Source organism: Aquila chrysaetos, chromosome 11 (genome assembly GCF_900496995.4).
Source record: "Aquila chrysaetos chrysaetos chromosome 11, bAquChr1.4, whole genome shotgun sequence".
Taxonomy (NCBI): domain Eukaryota; kingdom Metazoa; phylum Chordata; class Aves; order Accipitriformes; family Accipitridae; genus Aquila; species Aquila chrysaetos.
Window position 1 is genome coordinate 10085919 of NC_044014.1, and position 23999 is coordinate 10109917.

Sequence of the window (23999 nt, forward strand, 5' to 3'; positions counted from 1 at the left end):
GAAAACTGGGAAGTGAGGAAGCTAACCATGGAAATGGAAACTCTCACATTTAAGTTATCAGTATGAATCTAGCTGGCTTTAACGACCACACAATGCTGAATCAAGTTGGCTATTTCAAAAATAAGTGAAGTAATTTGTTATCTGAGGAGCAACAATCTGCACTACAACCTGAGTGTCACAACTGGCACACATTTGCATTCCAAGCAGTGAAGTTAAGAAATTGATGGCCACGGAAACTGATTTACCCTCTCACCCCAAAAGTGGTTCCTCCAGGTCAGGCTTGAGGAATATTAGTAGGGCAGTGTGGGGAAGTTTGAAGTGATTACCAATGGATCTCTCTCTCCTCCTACAAGGTGCTTCACTGCTCCGTCTTTCAAAGAGATGGTTCGCACAGCGCTGCTCTCGCTATCTGCTACAAAAAGGCAGTTCCATGGTTCCTCGGAAGCCAGAGAGAGACCCGAAGGCTGTGCAAAGCCAGCCTTATGCGGGTATGCGTTGTTTCTGTTCTCTTCATTTCCACTCCCAGCGAATCGAAGGCAGACTCCTTTCTTTAAATCACTAAAGGCAAATAGTACCCAAGTTCAAGAAGGAGTTTGAAATACTTCAGACACTATGCATAAACAGAAGCTACAGGACAAGCACTTCTGAGTTATAAAACCAACTGTACCACAGCACAAGGAATTATTCAATGTCTTTGTGCTAACTTTTATTTCACCTTAGTATATCATTCATCACTAGACAATTCAGCAAATGCAATGAAAAGTAACATTCAATTATATGAATGTACCTTACCAAGTCATAGTTTTATAGCAAAAGTAGCATCTTTCATTTCTCTAGCAGATGTGGGAAAAAGGAGGCAGACTTTAAAGGACACACGCCTTTTAAGTCTGAACAGAAGCAGCAAGCTTCAAGCTAAGTACAGTCAAGAAAAATTATTTTTAGTTTAATTTGATTATCTCTCTCTTTGTGATGTGAAAGCTGTTTATCAAGACAAACAGCAATTTCACATGTCTCTTATCACAGTTGCTTACCTTCCCTTTGGTAGTTTTCCAGCTTCCAACATCAGTGCCCACACCTGATGAGTGCCTGCCATTGCTATCCATAAAACATCACCTTCCTGGGTCCCTGAAACTTTTAAAAATGGATGTATAAAAACAGATGGAAAAAAAACCACTTTGGGAATGTTTTATAAAACAAAGAAATCAACAAACCAACCCCGCTGTCCCCCCCTAGTCCAGCTCACTTGCCATGGGGAAAAAAAAAAAACCAAAACAATGAAAAAACAGAGCAAGAGAAGGAGAGAGAAAATGTCTTCATCTACCAAAAACCTCTGCTATTTTTCTTCTGTTCTCTTCCTAAGGATATAAAAATTGTGCTTTTAATATCCCTGCCTGATAAAGGCAATGCTTCAAATGGGATTTGCTCTTTGCAACATCTTCCTATTGGGTCCGTGTTTCACCTGTTATTTTTGGATTCATACTGGCCAACAAATATGTACGTATCTTTGCTAAGTATGGTTTTGGGAGGTGTGAGGGATGTGTTTGGTTTTGGTTTTTTTTTTTACTATGCTAGTGACAAAATTAGATATTCCAAAAAACTACTGGCAGTTGCTTACAGGTTTTGAGAGAAATAACCATGGCAGTACCATTGTACATTATATACAGAGTACATAATGGTTTTAAGAAAAGGGTAACTGATGCTTGCGTGTCATGTATGTTTATGCTCTGGAGAGCAACAACTGCTGTTTATTCAAACATTAGATGTGATGTGGGCAATTACTAATTTCCCCCTGCACTAGCCATCCAGTTTCCAAGCTGTTCTCCCTATGCACATGTACATGTGGTATCACAAATGCAAGATGCAGATCTGCGGAACAGTGACCTTCTGATCAAGAGGTGTTCAGGTATGTGTCAAGCATCTAGTTTTTTCAACTCAAAGCATAAAACTACTATGCACCAATCCAAATCTATAGATTACACAAAGTTTGCCTCGGTAATACTTCACAAATAAAATTATACAAATGGAAAGCAAAGAACATATAAGTGCTCTATAGCTTTAAACATAACACATTACAGCATAAGAAAGAATGCATGAAGACAAGTTCTGAAAGACCATTAAAAAAACCCACAAAACCGACAACCCAAACCCAAAAGAAATTTACTTATCTTGGCCTTTTCTGAAAATCTTAAGGAACAGAAAGCTGACATTTAAAAACTGCATTAAAATGGGGATGCTGTTATCTAACACCGTACTAGTCTATGCACACTGTATACAACTGTCCCATCTAGTCAGAGACAACATTAAAATGTTTTTCTAAATGAATGTATCAGGTATTGGAATAACTATTAGCCAGTCAACAGAAAAATACCTTCAAATTGCTCACTGAAACTTTTTATTCACATGAACTTATAAAACATTATGCATCTTACAGCTGCTCCTGCAAACAACCTAATGGATACCTCTCCCCCTCATATTTTGGAGTTTCAAAATAAAAGCAATTATATGCAAAATGCTTGCAAGCATTTTAAACCTGCGAATTTAGTCCAAATCAGACTTCCTAAAATGAAATTACCACCATACCCCCAACTGAGATCCTGCTGTTTTAATTCTAATCCTAAACCTTTCCTACATTACACCTGCAAGAGGGGAAAAAAACCCATCCTTCTGTCTCCAAAATCAATTTCCTCATACTGTGAGCCCTCTTCAGAGTACTGGTATGATTTTAACACAGTTTATCTTCAGCCTTTTCTGTTTCTTGGATCAAGATACAAGTTTCCAAGACTGTGATCAAAGGAACTCTTCTGACTCTCTCCTGCACGTCCACATGGCTCCATGTTTTTACACAAACTAGAGCTCCAAGAATAAAAGTCAAACTTCCAAAGCACCTAAAAGTTTTTTGTTGAGCAGAAAGGTTTGCAAAATGAGTTGGAAAATGCACATTTTATGAGTCACCAGAGATGTTACCAAAGTACCCCCCCCCATGGAATCACCTTTGATTAGAGCTTGTTTCTAAGAGAATTAAATTCAGAAAATGGCCTATGAAATCATTTTACTACTTCGTACATAGTACATGTTCAACTTCAGGATCTTATATTTCCATGATGCATACCTTGCACTTTTCAGATGCTACTATCCTGAGTACCCCAGAATGAATAATGCTAAAATCACTGGTCAATTCAGAAGGTGAGCTTTTTGTCTTGCTATGCAGTGCAGTTCATTTTGAGGGATCTCAAAAAGTGCTTTGTTAATTATTTAATATTCACTTCATCCGTCAATGAAATGAAGGAGTAAGACTTGAACTGAGCACTTCAGAAAAATGTGTTCCATTCATCTATCCAATTCTCTAATTCCATCCACTGAAACTCCCTTGTGACAGCTATACATTGAAAAATTGAAAAGGTTTCTTACTCTAATTCTGCACACCGAAAGTCTTATCAAATGTGAGACACAGGAAAACAGTAATCAATATTCATTTCAAATTTTACTGAATATTTAAGATCAACAGACAGAAGATCCTTTTTTCAACTAGAGAACAAGACAGGAAAAATAAGTAAGAGCTCCATAACCATCTTAAATTTTAATGCAACTTAAATATTTTCTACTGGATGGCAATTAGAACAAAGAGAATGGATGCAAGCATGGAAACAGCACAAGCATACTGAATTGTGGAAAGTATGTCAGAACTTTAACAAAAAAATTTATACTAAACCAGAAAAGTAAAAACAATGCCTACAGTTGCACAGCTAAGATATTTTATCACATAATGGTCCTGACACTACAGAGTTTAATGCTTTATGTTCTGAAACAAAAGACAGGAAAACCTCTTCTTTCAGGATAGAACAGTTTGAGGACATGTCACCATTGTCATCCTTGAACTGTTCTTGCAGGAGAACCAGCATGCTAAAATTATGGTAATGCCATCATTATCGTAACTCCTTATCATCCTTGAATGGAAAGAATTTATTTTGAAAGAATTTATTATAAAACAACGTAAAAGAACAAAGCAATTCTTTTACATTTATTCAATTAAGTACCACATTCCAACCTATCTTGAGCTGTTTTAAAAATCCAGTGTAGTTTCTCCTTATTAGGGTATGTGCTTTCTTATCTTTAGTGCTGCCTGTATCAAAGCAAAGTATGGCTTGCAAATGTTATATACTTATGTTATAAAGATTCACTAATAATGAAGTAGAGCTCCAAATGCACTGGTGTTCCATATTATATGATACTTCAATTGTTACATGATGATGTAGTTCCCGAATCTGCCTCTGGTATATATCTGTGTTTTAAGAATTCACTCCTGTTTGTACACATACACAACTTTAAACAGTTCAGTAATACTGCTGCCCATTAACTGTGAGTCAATCTGAAAGCACAGAAAAGACTTTATTTTGTAACAGTCAACAGCAATATCTGTTTGAAGAGATTCCATTCCCAGGACTACCCACACTTCCAGCTTCCCTGTCTGGGGACTGCATGCTTGCTTCCAGTCTGGGAATTAAAAGCCTGGGAATCAAAGTTACATTTTGTGGCTGGCACCACTGACATTTTCTAAATAGATTGAAGTTTGAAAATATTATTCTTGTCTACTAATTTTATCTTTATAAAAAGTAACAAGGAAGAAGTCTGTTGGTACACTCATCCTCTGCAAAAACACAAGGGGCAAAAAGGCTATACAACATGCCCTCCAACAGCATAACCCTTTATGAAACAAAATGCTTCTGGAATTTTCCTTGTTAGTTAACATACCTGCCCTCTCATCAAGGGAAATCCTTGGACATAGATACCAAGGGGATATCATACAATGGGAGATAACAGGGAGCTAAAAATGATGACTATAATTAAATATTTTTACTTTCTTTCCCAAGTTTTCTAACTCAGGCCTTCTGACTGTAATGGCAGTACATACTTCAAAAAAATCCAAAGTAGACGTGACAGCATTTGTTAACATGAAAGAACTAATTTAGATTATTTAGTGTTGGGATACATCACTATAACTAGAAAGCTAAGTCTGGTTATGCATTTTATTCACTCCTGTTTAAGCACAGCAAATGCATACACTTGAGGGTATTTCAGCAACGCAGTCTCCCCTGACCCCCGACACCCACATTCCATGTTTGAAAACACTTTCAGCATCAAATGAGAACAGTTAAAAACTGTGTCTCATTATGACCCCAGCATGCCTGACAAAGCCTCTGTAAGACTTGTTAAGGATGTTTATTTTCAGCGGCTCTGCATCTGGAATTTTGCATTAAAAACAGTATCTGATACCTGAACTAGTGTTTAGAAATCTGATTTGTAGCTTTAACTTCTTTGTCATGAGCATACATTTAATTCACAGAACAAGACTACAGACTGTGGAACAAATAGAATGAGAAATCATCATTCCAGGTACAAATATCGTAGTTTTTATAGAGGGCAGTTTCAAGTCATGGACTTCAAAATGTTACAAAGTTTGACATCTGTTAAGATGGCAACTCTTCTAATCCAAATGCATCTTTTTACTGCAGAAAGTAATCATCAACCATTTTGTCAAGATGTAGAGAAGTCCAACTTACTAGAAATGTAGTCTGTTAAACGAAACTGCATGGGATTACTGTTGGATCTCAACAAGTGACTGAGTCACAAATCCCATTACATCCTTATGTTAAGACTTTAGTCTTTGTATGTTTCTGTCAGAGCCGTGTTTATACTAAAATACTAACATAAATTTCTAATTTCTTGATCTGTTTCTATAGTGAACATGTGAAACATTAATAACTTCTGTTGCTATTACTATTCAGCAATACCATAAACTCCCTAATCTCTTAGTTTTGACTTGGAATACAGAATCAGAACATTCAGTCAACAGTTCAACTGGGTTTCTGTAGAGATAAAGTCTGTTGGGCTGATAGCACAAAAAGCTACTAGTTCTGAAAGTTTATCCCTCCTCAGTTTTCTCTCAAAAGCTTAAAGGAAAAAAAAAAAAAAAAAAAGCCAGTTTAGGACCAGGAATTAAAGCTGCTTAGGGGTGACAGAACCTGCACTTATATTATACGACGACATGTGAAAACTTCAGTTAAATCTATTTGTCCCTTTCTGATTCTGCCAACAGTATGAAGCTGGCTAACTCACTCAAACAATATACAGAAGAAAACAGTGTGCTTCAGAAGTCCTCCCAAAGCGAGACTGGGTAATGTCCTGCTTCACTGCAGTCCTTCACTGTAACTTCTTAATGTCATATTTCTCAAAAGACTTTTTCTCCTTAAATAATTCTTACACAGGAGTAAAACCCTATGACAAGTCTTCCACTTTACTTCAGCCTAATCTTTAATTAAGAAGTTACTTTTTCTTTGAAATTCCAAATATTTTAAATAAAAAATAATTACCATTTACAAGTAAATTTAGGATCTAGTTCAAGGAGAGAAGACAGACAATGCTGTTCCGTGTCAATGACGTCTCTAACATGATTTTCTGTAGAACTGAACTTGTTTGAGCGCAGACGCAGCCCAAAGCTGAATGGGGTATCTTTGAGTTTGTACATTCCATAGGAAACTGCTAAAGAGATGAGAAGGCCTTTTGCACATCACATCATTGCTACATCAGGCATATTACATATGCAACACATGTTTAGAGTAATTCAAATTTTGAGTTGTCCAGAAAAATGATTCCTAATTAATTGCTGATGATTACAAAAGCAGCTCTTCCATTTTCAGCTATCACCAAGGAAAATGCCTTTCACAGGACAGTGAAGGCTAGAACCTCAATGCCAGAATGAGACCAGACTAGAAGGAAAAAGAAGAGTGACATGTAGAAAGGATACTTTCAAGACACAGACAGTTCAGACATAAACAGTTCATACATAGTCTCAGCTCACCCAGGAAATGCTTATTGCTGAGTTATTGAGAGTTTCTATAAATAGATTATTATTAAATAAAGACCAGATTTTGGAATGTGAAACAGTTATGTCACCAAGCACAGGTCATTGTCCTGTTCCTTCCAGCAAGAATGCAGCTATCAAGAACATTTCACGCTTAGATCAACTGTGCATTTAAGTATCACTTGCTTTCAACACCCACTGAATAAAAATAGAAGGGGACAACGGAGAAAGCTAAAAAAGCACACAGTAATTTAATAACGTATTTTTAAGCTGCTGGCCCTCCCCCTGTATTTCCCGCACGATCTATGTCAATGCGAATTTCAGCACCAACTTCAACAAGGCCAGAATTTAATCCATGGAGTTCATTCAAGAATTTTAAACAGGGAGGGTAAAACACAAGCTCAGTGGTCAAAACTAAACAAATAAAAAAGATGACAAGGAAGAATACTGTCTGCCTGAATCCTAGCATGTGTTTTGTCTCCATTAACTCTCCTACCTTAAAGAGAGGTAACCTTTCCCTTTGAGACTTTGAAAAAGGTCAGCATAAGCTGTTCAATACTATTTAGTGTAGTACATAAACAGCTTAAACATTTAAACTTCTTTTTTTCTCCCTTTCATGTTCTGGATAGCATGGCTTTGGACATTGAAAGGAAGCTCACAGAAGCATCACTTGTTTAATAACTATAAAATCCACAAATCTAGCTTCTTAAAAGAAAAAAATGCCTCTTGTACACAGTTTACGCTACATAGATCTAAAGAAAGTGGGAAAGTATGATGTTATTTCCCATATGCCACGCCAGTTATCACAAAAGTCAAACTTATGAATTTTGTAATAATGAACATAAGTTGTTGAAGTGTACGTTATCTCCTGCAACTTGCACAAGATACATATAAGCATAGGTAAAAAATGGGCACTGGATCTGAACAAAAGTAGTATTTAAAACTCTCATCAATTACTTCATCCATCCAAATGCATAAACAGGCATTGGCGCACCACTTTTAATATACTGACAACAGGGTATCTACCTGTAGGACAGCACACGGAGAATTACCAACGGAAGGCTGGGTCTTCGCCCAGGACAGTGAAGATTTCCTACAAAACTGCTTTGCGTGCATTTACTGAAAAACAAATGCATCCCATGGATAGTAACAGAAGATCCTACTAGGCTCAAGCAATTTGCAGTAACCATACAACTTTGACAAACTCTGTTGCAGCATTGACAAACTATTTTGATGGCTGGCAACAAACTTGAAGTCACTGCAGCTCCTGACAGTATCTCTACACTGTAAGACATATGCACTGCAGACTACAAGACACCAGTCCTGGTTCCTCATGTTCCATGACAGACTCTTGTTAGCATTCTACTCAACAGAACCCTCCATTTTGACAACTGTCTCTGGTTATAGTTTTCTAAAGAGTTTTATATAGCTGTTACAGTAATTTACAATTTTCCTAGCTTACTTTACTCACACAAAACCATATAAAAAAATCTTAAAAAGAAACTGAAAGCACACCCTCCCCCCCATGCTATCTATTTGGCCTATCACCCTCTCAAAGAAAGAATTTAAATTGATTTAACCCCTTCTTAAGTGACAGGTTATATTATATTTTGTAGAGATCTAAATAGACAACTGACTGGTAGATTCTAATTGAGTATGAAAGAATCTATACTGGTATGAACAGAGTGCATTCAGAAGATCTGATTTTTATGTAAATGCTTATAAAAATTCAGCAGTCAGTAATGAACAGTGCAGATGATGAACCCTTTACAGGTGACTAATTCAGTGATTATTATGTTCATATTGATAACAATCATATCAATTAACATTTAACAAGCAGAGCTTTCAAAAATAAAACATATCGACAAATATTCGACTACTGGCAAAAGCAGAAGGAAGCATCATGAAAAATGAAAAGTAAAATTATACGGTATTTTGAATAGCTCTGTTAACCAGCTTAAGTTTCTGAAGCAGTAATGAGTTATTAGTCTCCTCCTTTGCTGATCTGCAAAACAGCTCTGCAATAACATCCCACGGAGTTCAGCTTGCTGGTTCAAGATACCTTGAAAACTATACCATCTAGTCACACAACAGTCTACTGAATCACAAAAGGAAAATTCAGCAAAGCTCATGCCTTCATTAATAGCAGCCCACATTCAGTGAGATGCTCTTTCAGGTACTCCTCCTTTCTCTTGCAAGTAGGATTCCATATGCTTAACACTGATTGTAAGGGTCATTCACAAAGCCTTTGAAAAAAGTGCTTTTTTTTTTGGTAGAAGACACTACTAAAAATGTTAAATCTAAAAATTGATGCTGGTTGCTTATTTAAGTAGTCAAGGCTGCTGGTAGTACACTGTCTATACTGACAATGTATTTGTACCAGAAGACTTCTATCAGCCAGCATTTATGAACTACCTTCACATTCCCTTAAACTTAATTTGAGTGTGTTTTCCTCCCTTGTAACTGACCCAAGATTATAACAAATGCTTCCAGGTCAGTAAAATGTTGTAATTTACTAATCTTGCAAAGCACCTCTAATTTAAAGATATTGGACTTAAATCATGCTACTTCTCCACCCCATTCATCTGCAAATCCAAGAAATCCCAATATTGGAAGTCAATTTTTATGCCTGAAATACTGACCTAAGGGATTTACACCACATTAAAGCATTGTTCTTTCATTGTTAAGAAACTGGCATCTGCAACTTCTAAATTATATTGAAATGGAAACATGAGAAAATAGAGTATCAACTCACAGTTAATAATGGTTGAAAACACAGTTATGCAATGTCAAGCTCAGGTGTGTGTTAGGAGAACCAGGAAAGAAAGCTACTTAAATCTTCAGAAGCTGATTCTTGCATCCTACTATGCAAAGATTTGATTTTTACCCATTGATACTTGCAATGTTTTTTCTGAGATACTCCTCTCCTATCTGATTGACTCTATCATGATCTTGAGTCTAATGATTTTATGTCACCTAAACAGGAATAAACAGAGGCCCGCAACTAAAATTATTTTTATTTTGTAAACTCAAATATTTACAAGTAGTCAGACATGTCTGTATAGTCAGGGAAAGGAACTTCTAGACAATGCTCACTTCCTGTAAACCGTAGCTGCTTCTTAAGTGATCCTGGCATAAAGCACTGGCCTAACAAAGGCAGTCATGACTTCCTTCTGTATTTGGACCCAGTAACTGTATAACTTGCTGCAAAAGAATTTTTCTTCCATCAAGTAACAGTTCATATTTTTCAGGGTCCAAAGCAGAACTGCAGTTATCACTTGCAAATGAAACCACTGATTTTTAGACTCAGTTGTAAAGTAAATCTTTACCTTTTAATATCTCAGATTATTACCAAAACAGGAAAACATTTAGCAAACAGTCATGCATGTGTAAACACGAGATGTTAAAAGCTCGACTGATACAATACTTGAATTTCCGAAGACCACATCCCACGGAGAGCTGATAGGCTGTTCTTCTCCTTTTGCTCCACCTTCCTTATCAACACCTTGTATCCCAATGCCTGCTACAGTGGTCACCATCTCTAATTCCAGGTCAATCTACAAGAAGCAAAATTACACACACTGAATGTACAAAATTAACTTGACTAAAGTTACAGATAATTTGAGCTAGATGTCAAAACCAGAGAGTTTTTGCTGACAAATAAAAAATAAATCCTAACAATTTTCAGCTATTTGTTTATTTAGGAAAATAATTAATTTTACCACAATGGTTGCTGATGGGGGGGGTATGTGGGGGGGAGAGGGAAGCAGCACGCAGCAGGAAAACCATGTGCCTGGAATTCTCTTAAACACGTAACAAAAATTGACACTGCTCTGTCAAGGTTTGCTCAGCAGTTGTAGAAGAAAGTATCAAAATTTTCTAGAGAAATACTCAGACAATGGATGTGGATGTTTTATTTTAAACTTCTACAGGAGTATGACATAAAAATTCAGATACTGTAACAGTATCTCCTAGCTCTATATAAAATAATCTGTACAAAGCAAATAATTTTTGCAATTTATTTCATGCCCTAGAGCAAAAAATGTTTTTATTTCATTTACGCAATGTAAATCCCTTTATTTTTCCTTCCCCTTCTGCTTATTTTCTAAGTGACTTCCAATACCTCTCCGGAATTTATCATGATGATCATGTAAAAAGGGAGTCTTTCACGCACAGAATCTTCTAACTTTTGTAGCAGTAAATGCGCTCTTTGCAAGGCCCGTGGCCTGCACAAACATCTGAAAACATATCCTGTAGCTGTTGTACTACTTTAATTTTTGGATACCCTCATGGCACATTTAGATGAAAGGGAACAGCTAATTATCACGAAAAATGCTGAAGCAGTATGATCCTGATCTTCAGAAGTTTCTGATCTGTCTTTGCTACCTGCAACTTTATTTCCTGCAGTCACCATGCTACAGTGATGAATATTAGTAAGATGAGGATCCTGGAGCAAACTACTCATTTTTAGTAACAATATTTCTTTACCAACAGGGAGCCTTAGTCCTTTCCAGAATAAAACCTGGCAGCCAACTGCAATGAATCCAGTGCAGGGATTTTGTAGACTAGTGCTTTGAATGAACCTAATTAACAGTACAAAGGCACCCCAAATTGAGTAAGAATGTACCTCCTCTGATCACAAATCAGACATACTGGTGAGGATCTGAGTACAAGATCTTCTGAGATGCACAGAATACTTTTAACAATAAGCTAATATTCTATTGCTTCAACAATCTTAACTTCTGATTATTCTAAATTTGACCTAACCAAATGTAAGATCCAATGACAATATATAGAAAAAGTAACACTCCTATGTGCTAAAACCTTGCAAGCATTTAATCAAAAAAAATCCACATGTAGAAAATTCTGATATTAAAGCAGTTACCTGTACTTTAGAGACCTAAACAGCTAACAGAAGTTTAGATATTCACTGAACCATAGTAGTACAATAACTTTAGATAAGAATCTGATACTACCAGAAGTGAAACAAAAACAATTTTTGCTTCCAGTACTAAGAATAGATGTTTCTCATAACAGGAAAGTAAGAGTCACTAAAGAAAAAAAAAAAAAATCAGTTATGCTAGAATGAGTAGTGCATATCATCTTCATTTGAAAGGAAGCACAGAAGTCTATGTAGCCCTTTAGAAAACAAACTACACAACAGCATTTATTTATAAGATATTGGGCCAAATTTCCTTCCTAATGATGAAGGTATTTGGAGAGTAATTAATTTGGTGTAAATTTTCACCTGTGTAAGCAGAATAAGGTATAAGAGATTAAATTTTGAATTTCCTTATGGGAAATTTACCTTTCTAATTAGGTGATTTTCTGTATCAGCTACATAAATAACATTATTTTTTATAGCGATCCCTTGTGGTGAGTTGAAAGCTGCCTCTGAAAATCTGCCATCTCTCCTTCCACTGCTTGGACCTATAAATGAAACAAAGCACACTCAAAAGTAATTTTAGGAAAAAAAAAACCAAACACTTAAAGTGCATACATTTAAACCTGTAAGAAAATTACATATTCTAAGAGATGCTTTCACAGCACCTTGTAAAGTTTACATTATTAATATTTTGTGTAGTCTCATTTTAGCCGCTGTGCTATGTGATTACGATAGCCTGGTGCTATTAAGTTTTGAACTCATTCTCCACAAGTTCTCTGCTTCTTTAAGCTCATCTTCCAAGTAGAAGTCCTAATAGGGGTCTAAATTGTTCCTGTTTCCTTGCCCTAAAGGACAACAGCAACAATGGAAGACAGAAATAAAAAACTACATCTTTTTTTCTTCCCAACTACATCAAAGCAAGCCAGCAGGAAAAACTTTTAATTTCCAGAACTCAACTCCATTTCAATGGTTTAGATTTTGCTGTAATCACAAATGAAACTAATATTTGATTAGCAGCGTCTTCTCATTAATAATAATTAGGAAAAAGATGACATGGAACTAATTACACAAAAGAACAGTGAGAATGATGGAGTGTCAGTCTTCTGCACAGAACAATCAAGAAATAGAAAGGAACATGTCCTGAACATAACAGTATGAAGGTAAGCATCGTATTTCAGAGGGAGTAACATTTAAAGTGCATTAGCAGTATGTGTCAGCAGAAGACATTTAGATATGAGTTATGTGTGCATCATGATTTATGATGCAAATATAGTAATTTCAACCTCTGTGCATGCCCACATTTATTACTGTATTATCAACTTCATTACATTCTTTTCTGCCCACTGACTCATTTAACTGAGTCATTGAAATACACAAACTTTTACAACCTACTGTCAGAAGACAATTTAGACCTTAACAGACACCAATGACTGAGGTGCTGGTGTGTCAAGATTCCAGTAGTTCCCCTTATAACTGTCAGAGTGCACATCCCCATGGAAGGGAATAGCAGAGTGCCAGAGGAAGGAGGGGTACCAGTTCAGAGGTTAGGACACTTCCTTCTGAATTACTGTTTACTAACTATCCCAGAACACTAAAGGGTAGCTTGTCTGCAGAGACTTCATCACACATATCAAACAGAAACCAAATTCTCTTATTTTTGTCATAAGAAATCTTGTCTGTACTCCCCATAGGAGATGGGTATTAAGACTAATGCCTTTGTCAGGTTAACTTGGATAATTAGTCTGTCTATCCAATGCACTGTTACTTCAAATAGCAAGAGATTTTCTTTCTTTCTTTAAATAGAAGTGCCACTGGTATTTTTATGAGCTTTGTAGGATCCTGCCATGGCAGAGGTGTTAGTCAATACCAGACTAATTAATATATGACACATCAGCATACAGGTTGTGATTCTGAGACATAAATGAGCCATTGTTCTAAATGATTTGGGTATTTAACCACTTCCTAAATCTGTCTATTATGGTTGCTCACAGATGGACTGTCCTAACAGCTATTACTTGGTGCATTAAGATGTAACTTTGACCACTGTAACAGATTAAAAAAAAGAACAAGTCCAAATGTTTCATTTATGAAAGAGTAAAGCATACAAAGAGTGTGCAATTTTTTAAATTTGCATTGTAAAGCAGATTGTAATTTTACAAAAACCATTAAAGAGTTTAGTTTTTTTAAAGCTGAAATATTACTAATATAAACTCTGTAACAAATGTAACTAAATTTAAAATACTTTAACTATTTTAATAACTTGTTTATACGTTATACCTCAGTTTTGATGAGAACACAGGCCTTTTAATATACACTAAGGCAACTTCATTTTCAGGTGCCTATGTACTTACTAGTGCAATGCCCCTGCTGTTAATAATTCTCCCTTCCTCTAAAAACCAGAAGAGGATCCTATACAGGAATGCTCTTCATTTTAAAAAAAAGCAACAACAACCAAACAAAAAACACACCCCAAAAACCTCCCCACACAACACCACTGCCACAATTCAACATTCATTTTTTCTATTGGAAACGGAAGCATTACTGTCTCTTTTCCCTACCTTGCTGCTGGATGTGGATGTATGTCACTTAAATCTAAACCCATTTGCAACTCTTTCAGAGGAATACAAAATGTATTTTTTGTAATTCATATTGGACATCATATAAAAATACAAGCTTTAGTCAATGGAACAAAGAAAAAAAATCTCAACCAATTGCAGTAACAGAGTCTCTCACTGACGGTACTACACTATATCCCCCTATATCCAGTAAAAGTGATTTTAGTAGAAAAAACATTTCTGGCAATGCTTATAAACTGCTACGTCCTCTAAGAAAAGAATCAGCCTAGTACGCCCAGCAAACATACTCTACTCCTAAACTAAAATTACTATAATAAACTTATATAGCCTTACCTCCAATAGTGTGTAGAATGTGTCCATTTTTTTGAGTAACCAAAATCCTATGATGTCCAGTGTCTGCTATTACCAGCTTTTCTCCTGAATTATCTACAGTCACTTTGCCAGGAAACAGCAGGGGAGAAGGTGGGAGGGTGTCCCTGTATAGCTTTATTCCAATGTTGTTGTCTTTGATTTGTCCTCTCTCCTTGTAGAATTTCAGTGTTATAGAAGTAAATAAAAACAACTTCTCTCTGTGTCCCTCTCCAACAAGCGAAAACAGCATATTTCCACGAGGCCCGAGAATGACCAGAGTTGGCCAGCAGGACACTTCTAGTTCATGCCACAGTGTTGCATCTGCATCATTTACTACAGGGTGCACAATATTATACCTCAGAACAGCACTTTTAATGTTATCCAGAACTTTTTCATTTGGGAATTTCGCTGAATGGACACCAACAATAATAAGACCGTCTGAAAGGAAAAATAAAATCGTGCATTGATACATATTTGTATTTGAATTAAAAAAAAAAGTAAAAATGAAGCACAGTTATCTCACAATGTGACTGACTGCTTTCCAGAATGAAAGAGGATTTGAACAAACAAAAAGCAATTACATCTCAGTAGGAATACAGATAGATATGTATACAAAATACTGAAACTCAGAAATAACACTTCAGTAAAATTACTGAACTTTAGGGCCATTACTTCCCCAGCCGGTTGACATTTAATATGTCATAAATTGTTCTTAGTTCCTGAACCTCTACATAGTAAGGTAGGAAATACTTTCAAAATAATTATGGGTAAGTTGTAGCAGTTCAACTGATACTTTGGTTTTTTTCAGATGTTTATGATACGTCTTTGTCTTTTGATTCCTATACACAACTATGGTGTTTTAGAAAATTAATTCTTTTCCACAGTTAACTAGGAATCACAAATATAACACTGAACTCCAGAAGTTCAGAGTTACCTTGGCACATCTAACTCTTTATCTAGAGTAAAAAAACCAAAACACCCCCAAAAACCAAAAAAAAACAAAAAACAAAACCAAAAAAACCCCAAAAACCTACAGGCTTCTGAAATCAATACAGTATTCTATATTTCAAATAAAAATACCAGCACTGACAACTATGACAAAATTACAAATAGCACTTGTTACAAAGCAGGCAGGCTTGAACCCTTTTCCTTAAAAAAAGAAGGGGGGGGGGGGGAGGATTGAATAATTGATTTTTGCCCCTCCCCTTAAAATGTTTAACTTAATTTTTGTATTTGGTTAATAAAGACAATGAAGGTTCAGGTTTTCCCATAGCAGGGATAACTGCACTTCAAATCCTAGTACAAAGGTGTTGCATAGGCATAAAGTAATATAATTCTGCTTATATACATTGCATACATAATACCAACCCTAAAATCGATCAAAAGCACACAATTATGAACTTCCTTGAATTGTTTGCTTATTTTCTTAGTTTTATGAAATTCAAACACAGAAATAAAAATCCATGACTCAGACTTCAGCTGCTTTTCCCTTGTGATAAGAAATAAATCTGCTTCCACCCCATGTAGACAATTACATAAGCAGCCCCAAATTTTCCACTCCCCCTCCCTACCCAAGAAAGAATAAAGAGCCTTCCTTCAGTCAAGCCACTTTTCAGTACTTTCTAGGAGGGGAAGTGGAAAAAAAAAAAAAAGGACTACATCCTTTTTCAGGGCTTTAAATTATGTTTCACTAGCATAATCTCCACCAAATGAAATAAACTGTGCATGACATCAATACCATACTTCGTCTTACTTTGTACTTAAAGAATACTATTAGCCATAAGCATAATCTTGTTAAAGTAACTTGTCAATTCTAACTGAAGTAAGGAAGATAACAACAGTAACCATGCAGTTCTAGAAACCTGCAATACAATAATTTTAAACCAGACCTGTTAATCTAATGGAAATCATTAGACATTAACCTTACTACTTATCAAAAAATCACTCACATTTCTGGATAGTGCAAGCATTTTGTAACCACAACTAACAACTGGGATCTTTCTACTTATTTGTCCAAGTAAAAGTTTTAAATTTGCATGTGATCTTTTGTGTTATTTTGAGGAGAGGAGTGAAATTAAATGGGAAAGGAAAATATCCTTAGAGTTGACGCCCACATGAGTTAATTTTACTGCAGTATTAGAAATTATTTTGACAACAAAAAAAGTACTTTCTTTTTTTTTCCCCAGTCAGGTCTATAAAAACATTTAGCATTTATAAACCCTTTTATCAGTAGCATTCAAATATCTGTGGCATTTCCTTCCTTCCCACAGTCACCAATGTCTATAGGTGGATTCCTTATAGTATATTTTTTCAGTAATACAAGTAATACCAAAAAGCAAAGAAGACTTGGAGTCTGTACAAGGTGGCATGGAATAAGAACAGCCATTATCCCATCTAATCCAATTCTGATGATGTTTATACTCTGAAATACGAGTGTAGATCCTCGAAGAACTTCATAAGGTTCTTAAATCAGACTAATTTGTGCTTGTACAAACAATCACTGCAATTGAAAACGTTGTGTTGTGCTACTATAGACAAAATAGGTTTGGTTGAACAGTTATTAAATTTAGATAAGCAGGATACAATTTAGTTATAAAAGATAAAGGCAGATGCACAACGTGTATCTCTAAGTAAGCAAGTTCTGTCATTTAGTGCTTACTCTAATATTGTTATGCTTTATCCTAAACAACAGCCAACGGAAATAGCCCTCCTGAAATGACACTCATCTGGACAAAACAAATTTTTAAATAAATGTTTTCTCAGCAAAGTTTTAAGACGACTTGAGAGTATAAACTGTTTCAGTTACTTGTAGTAGCAGATACTTTATTTTTAGAAGGTAATTTTTTTCCAATTCAAGTATAACCATTTGTTACAACAGGAAAAGACTTCATCAATTTATCACAAATCTAATCAGGACACAACCTAAATATTTTCAATCACTTTGCTAACAAATTTATTTCTCATCTTGTAGCTTCTCATAGTTGCTAGAACAGTACCCCTCTTTCCCCCAGTTTTTCTCTCTTTACTCTTCCAGTTGCAAGCACAATTATCAAAATCCAGAATTAGCTCTCTGAGAAGGAAATCCACACAAAAAATAATTTTTTGCAGCTTGCACAATGCACCTTTCTCCTTATCAAAGAAAATAATTTTATTTATTTAGCATTCTAGCATTTTAATTTTTAATCCACAAGAAGTGTACTTTTTTTCTGCAGTAACTCACCTATCTTATACATTTTATTTCATTTAGTCTAAACTGTTACATCACATAACAATTCATTCTAAACTGGAAATTTATGTATCAGATCATTACAGTTATTTGGCACTTACTACCTAATCCATTAAAGGGCTTCACTATTTGTAAAACTTTAAGGAAATATGTAAAAATAAAATGCTTTTGTAAAACCTTCCGCCAAAAGCCCTGCAGTTACAGTCAGCGGAGTTTGGCATTACAAGAATGGTGAAACCAGCCCTCTGATCAGAGAGGGCCTAAACCAGGGCCCAAAGAGTAACAACTGTAAACAACTGCATCCAAGGACATGGTTTGGAACGGAATTTAGTGTTTACTTTTATGCTTTTCTACCTTTATGGTAGAGGTGCAATCTGGCTAGCTGGACATCTTTGTTCTACCTTCACCACTGGTTTTGTGGTAGAAATGTAACAATGGCAATTATTTCAGGTCTTAAATAGTTGTATTATTTGAGCTCAAACAGGTTTGTTTACTTCTAAAAAAACTGATTTAATCTTAAGTTGGCTTTTTATTCAGTTACAGAGGGCTTTTTTTTCAGTTACAGAGAAATTGAAAAGTATTTTTCTCTTTTAGCCGTCCTCCCCAACCACAAAACAGTGTTAACGCAGAAGAACATCTTCAGTGTGACAACAGGAAAGGGTAAAGTGCTGCATAGTAAAAAACTTAGTTGAATATAACAATTTCACAGATACAGAATTAAAAAAAATCACTATAACTGATAAAGTCTTTATCAATCCTATAGGTGCAGCATGTTGCAATATCAGACAGCTCAAGTTATAGTATCATTAACTGATCTCCAAACAGTAGGTCAAATATTTTAACTGTAATAGGATCAGCAGCAGTGCTTATATTTGTCCTTCAAAAACAGCATTCAGGCTAGAAAGACAATTCTGTACTGAACGCCTGAACAGCACAAAGAAGTTACAACATCCTCTCATGAAGAAAACTCCTGTGGAAACTGACAGATGCTATGCTAAGACATAAGAATATGCACACCATTTAAAACACTTTACTTGAACGATTATAACAGAGCACAACACTGGACTTACGCCAAGCTATTTCTAAATATTAAAAAGTACTCCCTCTTATAGAAGTCATTTCTGGACTGCTGATAACATGAACTGAATATGCACTGGGTTTTAAAATAACTTTCTGAATGCCACTTGAAACACAGAAATAGCACCACTGAAGATAGCAGCGAGAACATATCAGCTAAAGATGCTAGGCGACATTTAATCCTATGGAAAGCAGTCTTCATTTTGAAACAGATCTCCTGAAGCTCCAGACAATAGAACTATGTGCATATGTACAATGACATATACAATGGTTTAGGATCACCCTGAAACTACAGCTTCTTGTGTTCAGACTTCTCATGACTGATGATCACACTGCTGAAGTTTCAATATACTCCGCGTAAGAGAGCATTGAACCACATAAAAAAAAAGTAATCAGTATCAAAAATGTATGTATACAATGTACAATCAAAGAAAGACATTATATCAATATTGAGGTTTGTTCTTAGTTATGCAGAAAAATATAGGCAACATTCCTTCAAATATTCAAACAATAGATTGAAGATCCAAATGCATTATGAGATAGATGCTTTCTCAGAGTAGAGAAGCTTGTTTTCATTCTGACTACTATTGTCTGCTAGGTCAGCACCCTCTGCCACTTCTATAGCACGGTAAATATATACATGAAACGTGTAAGTAAATGCTATGTTTACAAATCTAAAGTTTAGTAAAGCTGTAGTTTCGCTATATATTTAATCCGACTTGCTGCTACCAAAAGAAATGTTGCTCATCTTTTGCTTCAAAATCAGGTTTTTTGCAATCACAAGGTGACAGATTTCGGAACTAACCCAAACAAAAGTGAAGGGACTTCCCTTAACTAAATAAAAGAGCAGGTTAAAATAGAATGAAACTCCAAAATAAGGCTGAATATCAAGATACTTGCATTAATATATCTAGACATTCTTAAAGCATTTTTTTATATGTTCGACATCCTTTCTATTTCAGTTTTACTCTTCAAACTTTTATTTTTCTCAAGTTTCTCAAGTCAACAGCTCTCTTTCTCCTACTGATTAGTAAATCATGTTTGCCTTTGGTGAAAAAGATGTACATTGATGTAAGACCATCTACTGAAGTATTTTTCTACGGCTTAAAAAAACACAACCCTTGCTGCCTTGATGTATTTATACGTATTACTGTAATGCTAAAATTTACACACTTCGCACAGCAAAGAAAGATTAAATAATCCTGAAAAGGCTGACAATCAAAACATGAAAACAGCAGAAAACAATCAAAAGGGAGATTCGTAGTGAAAAAAACCCACGTATTTTTCTTTTTGTTTGAACCATCAAGCACTTTAATCTCTTCCTGAATCAAACTGCTGCCCTCTGTTTCCTAATGGATTAAATTTAAGATTAATGTTGCACACACCTGCTCTTCTTTCCTTCTACCTCCACTCTCATCCCAAGTATCTTTTTTCTCTCTCCGGTTCCTATAGGAACAGGATAGCTCAAATCCAAAACCAACTTACTAGGATAGCTCAAACACAAAAAGAATTCATCACCTATCAGCAAAGTACTTTCCTCAAGTAAGGACTCCTATGACAGGAAGTTTAACACAAGTCAAACAAAAAATGTGTCTCCAAGTGGACTCCAGTTCAGAGTGCTGCAGCCTCTTCTACACCAGTATAGAGATGTTCAAATACTTTAAAGAGAAAGCTTGTGGGGAGAGGTTGTTAAAATGAGTATTTTGTTACCAACTGATTGAACAGCTTGGTCTTAGAAAACAGATTAAGGCTATGACAGCTATATTAATACAATAACACTATACTATAAAATGTTTCTAATTTAAAGATATTATTCATTATACGAGCAATGTAATCTTCTGAAATCTCAATCTAGACCTTCTTCCCAGCATACCTGACATCCACAGCAGTCCATTTATCATTTGCTAATCAGCTTCCACTTAAAACTGCCTCCCTCCCCCAAAAATGCCATGACAGTTTTTCCTTATTAGATAAAGTTCCTCATATCTGAAACACTAAACCAGATCTCAAATTTCTCCAAAGCAAACAGCTAAGCTTTCCAAGGTAGAAAAATTAGTTTGAGTCTTCTCTAAAGCACTATGTAAACCTACAATATATAAGTGAACTACTTAAAGTTAACTTGAAATTTCAAAGGCATTGTAATTTCTTTTTCTAGTGAAAGAAGGTAACACATGAAAATAAATGCTGCCAAAATTAAAAATTATGAGAAATGCCAACAGAGAATCAGAGACTTAAACATTATAAGATAATGTTATTTACTACATGTATATATTGCATTTAATACAGTATTTTTAGGGCTGAAAGTAACACTGTTCTTCATCTTACTGTTCAGTCTATTAAAATATCCAAGATAAGTGAGTAGCTGATACATTCTGTGTACGATCACAGCTTATCTCTGACAAGTCATCATGATGACAAGAGACTGCATTCTAAATAGTAATTGCCCTGCATTTTTATTCACTCAGAGAGATAGATTTCATCTCAGATGTGAATTTAAAGAGCTTAATTTCCTCTCCAGAATACAAGACTACTAATGGTATATAATGTGATGCCAATATCAAAAAAATTCTAAACCAAGTTTACATATTTTGTTGTTTCAGTTAGAATGGAAAAAACAAGTAACCTTAACTATATCCATTCTACCACCTTTACTATAGTCTTCTCAGAGTTGGTTCCTGAGTCAAGTGTAGAGGGTTACGTACTTACATTAACTTTGAGCCTGTAACTTACATCCTTGTGTAGCTTTTTGCAAATAGCCTTATTTATGAGGATATCAGATTTGGGCTTTAAGCACATATACTATTTCTTTAATTATACAGACACAACAGATACCTTATTTAACCCCATTTAAAAATGTGATGGGAGTATACACAGTCACCTTTTTCAGGCTACTTAAAAGATTAGAAGACATTTTTAGGCACCGCTGAAATTTTGCCAGCTGTTTAGTAACCAGCAACAAAGTGACTCAGCTACTCTGCCTGCAACACTGCCAGTAAATTCTATTCCAAGCAAGCCAAAGCACTTTTACCTTTATCAGAGTACTGGCACTCTAATGCGTGGAGATCAGGCAGCAGGTGCAAGCAATTGATGCAGCAGTAAGTAAAGAAATCCAACACCACAACTTTTCCACAAAGGTCTTTGTGAAGAGAAATAGGACCTGCAGTGTTTAACCATTGTAGATCTGGAATTCAGAGAACAGTGATACCCAGTTAGGGGAAGTGTAGGGAAAGGCAGACACTTATACTTAATTTGCACACCACCAAACGTTCCTGCTACATTTCACTTAAAAAAAAAAAAAAAAAAAAAAAAAAAAGCTCAACATTCCTTTCCACACAGGTAGAAAAGCAAACCAGAAGTCTTATATTTATCCAACTCATCCTTACGTTCCCTAATTCTTCATAATTAGTAAATGAAAAGAAATACTATTAACAAGATTTAATGTAATATTGAAAGTCCAGTTTATATATTTAAATAGGCACCTTTTTATTGAAAGAACATGCAAGCCTCAGAAGAATTTTCATGCATTTTAAAACATGATCTACATTATTCAACCCCTAACAATGTCATATGGGTAACAATTAATGATTTAAAACTCACATAAATGCTAGTAAAGTAAAAATCTGTTAAACTCTCAATGATTTTTTCCACAGTTTTGTAAAGAACTAATTTCAGAGATGATTAAAAAATTTTTGTGTTTATAGTTTTGATCTTGATTTTCAAAGTTTGAAATGACAGGTATAAATTAATCCTGTTACATGGGAAGAAATACAACCTTTTCAGATATTCCCGGTAGTACTCCTGGTCATTTATTTTAACCACTTGATATGAGACATGAAAGCATTCTTTTCTCACTGGTAACTGATATTCCTCTGATCCCACTAGAAACTGGTATCACGATGAGAAAGAAATATCCTAGAATATGGTCTGCCATTATTATCACTTAACATTTCTGAGAATAATGGGGGGAAAAAGACAGATGTGGTACAATGAAAAGCTGAACTAAATTTTTGACGACCTGTTTTTTAAAAATGTATTCCGACTAATCTAAAAATCCTCAAAACTTCCACTCTAACAGTTTCAGCAAACTAATTTCTTACTGCCCCAGGAGAAGTTATTGCTGCTGAAGTCAGCAGGAGGCTCATTTTCAGTTTCACTAGGAGGAGGATTGATCTCTACCTCCATACATTTATAAACAGATGCACACAAATTCAGATTTGGTGACAATAATGAGAATAATTTATCAAGTATATGCATTATTTCCACAGTATAAGGGCTTTACTGTTTACTTTTTAAAAGAAAAGAGAACGTTATTTATTTACGGCATTGCTCCCCTTTTCACTAGAATTAAAATACCTTTCATAAAAAAACACTGGAAAAAAATATTGGCTACCTGTTTGAGCTCTTTTTAGAGTAGAAAATAAGCTTTGACAGAACATAGAAAGTGAAACAATATTAATGACAAAAGTGAAAATTCAATTCAGGGTCCAAATCTAGACAGAAAGAGCATTCACTTTGCTCCATTGATTAAAAGTCAGAATTCATTCCTACGATAGGTATGTGATTTTAACCCTGAAGTTTACCTCCCGAGGTCTCTGTCTTGCAGTCAGATGTGAACTCCCACACTTGCCGAGAGCCTCACTAAGGTTAAAAGGACCCTGAGCAGGACTTGCAAGGTCTTACAAGACTTAACCTTTGATTTCACACTTAGCACAAGAAGAGATACAGAAATGTGTGAAAGGGAAATGGGCGCACCACTGAAGGAGGGCGACTTCTCCAGCACAGTCTGTATTATCGGGGACATGAAAATTGACAAGCACAGGTAAGTCATGGGGAGAAAGAGCCGGGAAACATCCTGAGCGGCTGCAGTGAAACCAAGGGAGCTCAGGGGAAAGCTGCGAGAGTTGGTAAGGTTCTCACTATGACCAGAGGAGAGAGGTATCAAGACACTGCACAGAAGGGAGAGGCTTTACTTAAAAAAAAATTTAAAAATTAATGAAGCTAGCAGAGATTTAGAAGACAGGCTTT

The 23999-nt window shown here is 35.5% G+C and overlaps 1 protein-coding gene across 5 annotated transcripts in view; it reads right to left on the reverse strand.

The window, feature by feature from the left end:
* Nucleotides 1-23999, reverse strand: part of NHLRC2 (NHL repeat containing 2) — a 38621-nt gene that overhangs the window by 13954 nt on the left and 668 nt on the right. For 4 of the 5 annotated variants that reach the window (XM_030030097.2, XM_030030099.2, XM_030030095.2 and 1 more), the window contains exons 2-7: nt 22003-22155; nt 14654-15109; nt 12168-12289; nt 10287-10416; nt 1032-1131; nt 327-558 (exon numbers count right to left, since the gene is read on the reverse strand). In XM_030030097.2, coding sequence (XP_029885957.1) covers nt 327-558; nt 1032-1131; nt 10287-10416; nt 12168-12289; nt 14654-15109; nt 22003-22155 — 1193 coding nt within the window. The remainder of the gene's footprint in view (nt 1-326; nt 559-1031; nt 1132-10286; nt 10417-12167; nt 12290-14653; nt 15110-22002; nt 22156-23999) is intronic. The other variant, XM_041127127.1, reaches the window with a different exon arrangement.